General features: G+C 44.5%; 1 protein-coding gene across 10 annotated transcripts in view; it reads right to left on the bottom strand.

Moving 5' to 3' along the window:
- Positions 1-272: 272 nt before the first annotated feature.
- LOC126383162 (zinc finger protein 521-like) overlaps positions 273-6,000 on the bottom strand; it is a 97,227-nt gene continuing 91,499 nt past the window's right edge. For all 10 annotated transcript variants that reach the window (XM_050033619.1, XM_050033622.1, XM_050033618.1 and 7 more), the window contains one exon: positions 273-674. In XM_050033619.1, the coding sequence (XP_049889576.1) occupies positions 645-674 (30 nt within the window). In that variant the 3' untranslated portion in view covers positions 273-644. The remainder of the gene's footprint in view (positions 675-6,000) is intronic.

Raw genomic sequence — 6,000 nt, 5'->3', positions numbered from 1 at the left:
TGGCAGCCATGTTACGACGGACACACAGACAAGATCTCAGCCTATGCTGGTGAATCAAGCTTTTCTACCCCGTAATGATTGACCATGTTAGGATACAGAGTGACATACTGCGCAGTAGGAGTGGTGCTGATGAAAAGAGTCCTCCTGACAACACTCTCTGGTTCCTACAGCTTCCTACGCTCTCAGTGGCACCCTGTTTCTCCTTTACACAACTGGTTGAGTCCCATCTGGTCTGATTGACAATGTCATTGATATTTTTTTTTTAACCCCCCTTCTCTTTTTTTGGACAAACATTTTGAACTGTACATTGGCAAATACTGTATAAGATTGCAATATAGCTGTAGTTAAGCAACACATGAAGAATTCTATGTACAAACAAGTTGGCTTTTTCTTTATTTTTGAAATAATGGTTAGTAAAGAACGGAGAGGGTTTTCTTTTATGTTCTTTCCCCCTCTTTCTTTTATTTTCTTTGCTTTGCTTTTCTTTTTTCTTGCTGTGGCATGGTTCCTTGCGGTGAAACTGAATCGAAAGTTCAGTGCGAGACAGTCGGTGGGAAACTGCACTGGCGGTAATTGGCGGTCAGCACATTATTCTCTGCGTCATGTGATCCTTGTTCTCGGCCGCGGCGCTGATCTTTGCCATGTTAGCTGCTGTGCTGAGTCAACGCGTGGTTCTGCAAGGACACAAAAAGAAACAGAGGAAGCATTATGATCACATACAACAAATGGACCTTTCATTTTCCTACGCTTTCATTAGAAGGACATCGGGAACATGTTTCATCTCCCATACTAAGGACACTACACGCTGAAATGTGCTTTAAATGTTATGATTGACACACACTGACTTTTGATTATCCTGACATTTCATTATCCTGACATTTCATTATCCTGATCCAATTAGCTTGCACAGGAGTCAAATCTGTGTGTGGATCAATGGTCGTTGGCTTTGGGATTAAGCATAGTTAAGTCGTGGTCTAACACAAAGGCGCCAGACCACTGACAGATAACATCCCATTCCTCAAAAATCCTGCCTCCCGATCAAAGCCTGTGTCCATGGAAACAAATCTATAACAAGGCACTGACACACCTGATGGAATATCATCCTTGGGGTCTTGTTTATCCAGCGCCTACATGTATTGAATGTGCTGCAAACGTATAGTGCAGGAAAAAAAAGGAAGTTGAGAAATGCTTAATGTGCAGGTGAGGCCGCAGACGATTTGATCCTCCACGCTGCTGTAAATATGTAACGGTGCACAATTCACTATGACAGGATAACGAGCTGACAATATCGCTCTGTTTTGCCGTGTCTCCCAAATTTATGCAGGCACACACACAGATCGTTGAGAGTGGTTGTAGTGGGGCAGCTGTGCCAGGTTCTTTAAAGGGAGTGTGGACCAGGGGGTGTGTAACTGGTGTCCCTGGTGGGCTGAATCCAGGTCATCTTTTGAAGTGACTGCTAATCCCTTTAATGCAAACTACATGCCCCACTTGCTGCGCTCTGTTTAAAACACGGCCTTGGACTCTTGAAACTGGCATGGACTAGACACACCTGTCACAGAGTCGTCAGCACGCATGCATGCATACACAAATACACTCACACCTCAGTGCACACATACATTTTGTTCTGCACATAGGCACAGGAATACGTGTAGGTGAAATGACATTTTTACCGCCTAACTAGTGTTAAAGTGAAACAGTGAGGAGGAGATCTAACATGATTACTGCAACCTCAGTGAGGAGGTTTACCAAAGCAGTCACCTTCAGTCCTGTTGGTGCAGAGTCCCTTGGGCAGCGCTGGGAGACGACTATTAGCCCCCCTTGCATTCATTCCTTCCCTCTTTACCCTTTCAGCTGCCTCCATATAAAGCATTTAAACACCTCGACAGCTTTCCTTTCAGCTAGGGCGATTACTTCCCGACAGGTGGGGTAATAAGCTGTTTGACGGGGAGCAGGAGTGTGACCCCTGTAAGGGTTAGCGTGGCTCGCCTGGGCCCTGCTCTCCCTTTTTTAAAGAGGCGGCCCCGGACAGCTCCTCTGCTTCCCTCTCTCCTCTCTTGCTGAAATAAAGCTCCTTTAAGTGAGTCTGGGAGGAGACTCCCCACGGGACGCTCTCCCTCTTTCTCTCTCACTCCCGCCCCACCTCACCTCCTCCCCCTCCTCACACTCCACCAACCCCCTACCCCCCGGTGAAGACATCCTTGGCGTTGCTGAGGAGGGACAGGAGCACGGCAACCTTATTAATGAATGCGGCCCATTACCCGTCAGCCTGGCTCCTCGGCGACTCCCAGAAGCCCCTGCAGTACGTGACTTCAAATGGCAGGATATTGACACGAGGAGAGCAAAGCGGCTAGGACTGAGTGTGTGTGCCCGTTTGTGTGTGTGCGTGTGTGTGTGTGGAAGAGAGAGAAACAGAGAGAGAAAAATTGTGCTCAACTGAGTGTGCATGCCTTTGTGTGAGTGTGCCAGTGCGTCTAGGTGTGTGTGTATGTGTGTGTGTGTGGACCCCAAAGGAACGTAGCTCCTTGGATATAATGTAGGGCTCGTAACAGCTATTAGAGGGGAAAATAACCCCTCTGGGGAATGGCTCCCCCCTCTGCATGTCCCAGCTCTGTCTGACACACACTGCATTCTACCTTTTCCTTAAACATGCCAGGAGTTTTCTCACTGAGGGCTTTCTCAAGGACGGTGTTAAACGACTTCAGTGGCTGTGGCAGCCATGCAGACTAAAGGGAAATAGAGGAAAAGAGGGGGAAAAAAAACGTTAAAAGAAAATGAAACTGATACCTTTATCTCTGTGGATACTGAACTCCGCAGAGTAGCTATAAACTGTTCTGTGTATGAGTATGGAAGGTGGAAGGGAGGGAAGAGGGAGGGGGTGAAATTCACTTTCCAATCTTCATCCTTGTCAAGTTCTTCAAGTACCTCTGCACCGGCGCTGTGTAAGTTAAATACTTACAGAACCAAACCACAAATGTCAAATTAGATGTGAAACTCATAATTCACATCTTGTGCAGGAAAATGACCAAAATGTCCACTGCCCTGGCAAGGAGGATGTCACTAATGGTGTCACACCAGAATCGCTGCAATTTAGGATTAGATGCCCTCCATTAAGCCTTTTAGCTCTCATCCTAACTCCCTCCTTCAATGCCATCCTATTCCCCCTGAAACTCTGCCATTCCTCTTATCATCCATTTCCTTCCCTTCTATCCAACCCTTAATCTCCTCCTCGATCCTTTCAACCACCTGCTGGCCACACAGGCCTGCTGCAGGGCCCAGTTACCAGCAGTGTTCAGGTAAACCATAGCAGTCAATTCTCCACTAAATTAAATTTTGCTCTGATCAATAATGCGCACCCGCTTCTCCCTTATGAAGACTGGCTGCATTGGCTCGGAGCGAGCCTCTTCCTCCTCTTCTATTCTCTCACCGGCTCTGTGCCACCGTTAAAACCACCACTTTCATCTGATTACATCACCCTGCTGCAACGCCCTCAGGGGTAGAAGAAGAGGAGGGGGGGAACATCCGGCGGGGGTCTTGTGTACCCATGCAAACAGGTGCAACATGTCTTAGGAATTTAACACTGCTGCAGAGGAGGGAGAGGGTGAGAAAAAAAAAAAAGGGGAACGATTGGGGAAGAGCAGAGAGCGAGAAAGAGCAAGTAGGCTGGGGAGTTGATTTATTAACTAATCATTCTTTATGTCGTTCCCCATTGCTCTGGTCTCCATCGATAGCACCCGGTCTCCAGTGAGGCAACAGAGGTGCATCTCTTACATCAGCTCTGCAAAGGAAGTCCAGCAGACCAGCAGACACTTTCTCTCTTTCATCTGATCCCGCTGCATTAAAGACAATCTTCACATTGTCCAACATCACAGAGAGACGATGTAAAGCTTAATCGCAACGCTAACAATGTTTGATTAGCATAATGTTAATACCTGCAGAGCACATGTTAAGCACATTGTGTCTGCTCTTGTACCTGGCGTTGTGCGGCGTGTACCATTAAACCCATTCTTTATCGAGTGGTTGGAGAGCTGAGTGAGCAGTAATGACTTTTTAAGCCATGGCCTTTTCAAGGCTTCTCTAACAAACAAAGAAGTGTGCAACTTGAAACTTGAAAAGAACAGAATCTGTCGCATTATGTTGCCCTCAAATTCTGGGTGCTGTACCTTTAATTTTCTTGACAATTATATATCTTATATGTTGCGTAGAAATGTTACAACAATTAAAATTAGTGCACAAACTAACACTTATGGTAATAAAAGCATAAATAAATGCGTTAATGTTGACAAAGCTGTTGATTAGCACAGCTGAAAATACTGCAATTACAACATTTTACAGTCTGTCAATGTCATGTAATGCAAAAACAAACAGAAAAACAATATGTCACTGATCTATAATCAATTTTCTTGATGCATACAGGGAATAAGAGGCACAAAAAGCCAACAGTGAGGCATAAAAAAACTGCAACTACAGGCCAGCTTGTTAATATTTTCTGAGAATATTGTAACTGCAAATTTCTGACAAAAGAAAACATGATACAAAGTGTAAAAAATAATTCACATTTTGCATTAGTAAATGATTATTTAAGTCATTTCTTTGTGTCTGTGGACATGCTAGTTGAACCAAGGATGTATGGGGGGGACAGAAAATGTTGAGCATCAAACACTTAATTTTCTGCACTCTGGTGAATTTCTATGCACCAAATTGTGCCTTTTCTGCATCAATTTAAGGTGTAAATATCTTTAATTTTTTCAAATAAAAGTCCTCTGCTACTTTTATGTCTTTATAGGGGGGTAACAAATGAACATGTTCTAAATATTGAGGGGTATGTGTCCCCTGCGTCCTCCCTGAAATATACTCCTATGAGTCAAACAGTAAAGTATAGCTTTGCTAGTAAGTCTTAGTTACAGTAAAAACGACTCATTAAAGAAACTATTTAATTAGAAGAGTTAAGCACCTTCATTTTAACCCCTGCAGCTAAAGTGTCTTATTCAGTTTATCTATAATCAAAAAATTTGAAGGAACAGTCAAAACTGTAAACATCCCCCTCTAAGCTCTGATTAAAAGTCTTATCAGTCTGTGCTGAGTTTCTCTCTCACCCTGCATGGCTGACATACGGCAAGCCTGCATAGCTGCATCTGGAGCACGGGGAGTGTGCACAAAACCACTGAGACCTGTGCATACCCGTAGTCATCACTCAGGAATTTAATTAACGCATAAGAGAACGTCATCAAATGATACTAAAACAAAGAACCTGTGGTCTTTTCTTTCAAACTGTGGCGCGACTTTAAGCAACGACGCGGGTATTTAAGCTCGTTTATGTTTGTGTAATGATTGAAAGACGGACAGTTATGACCCCATTGTGTAAAAGTTGTGCCACTGTGTGAAGTGTTTTCTTATCGCTCAAAACTGCTGTGGAGAAAGACCGGAGTGCTGCATTCTGCCTTGATCTTTAATGGTGTGTTGAACTCGGTCCAGTATTGACTCAGTCCTCCCTTTGTGCATTCCCTACTGTTGACCAGTCCACTGAGGGAGTAATCCTTTCCTGCTCTGACCTCAGGCCAGGCTTACTGCTGGCTAGTTTAGCCAATGAAGAACACAATCAAATAAATAAATAATACAGCAGTTGGCATTCTCCACAGTCATCACTTATCAGGCCGTAGGGAGGGTTGACCCCAAACACTGTTGTGCCACAACCGGCCTGGTCTCCTTGGTAACAGACTGTCTTGTTTGAAGTGAGGTGCCCGGGGAGTCGTGGTCATACAGTAACAGCACCAAGCCGGGGTGGAGTTGACAACGGCGATGGATTTCAATGTCTTCCATGTGTGTCATTTTGCGTCCAGTGATATTCACACTGAATGCTTGTAAAAATATATAATAAATCCATAATGTTTCTTTGATTAGATGTCTAACTACCCCGACCAAATGCTTCTGAGGTGTAACCGGAGATGACGGACCACCCTTTTTGTGGGCTAGTGCTTTGTAGCTCCAAATGATACTCATTAC

The sequence above is a fragment of the Epinephelus moara genome, chromosome 21 (assembly GCF_006386435.1).
Source record: "Epinephelus moara isolate mb chromosome 21, YSFRI_EMoa_1.0, whole genome shotgun sequence".
NCBI classification, from domain to species: Eukaryota; Metazoa; Chordata; class Actinopteri; order Perciformes; family Serranidae; genus Epinephelus; species Epinephelus moara.
This window is presented reverse-complemented; position numbering and strand designations above follow the sequence as displayed.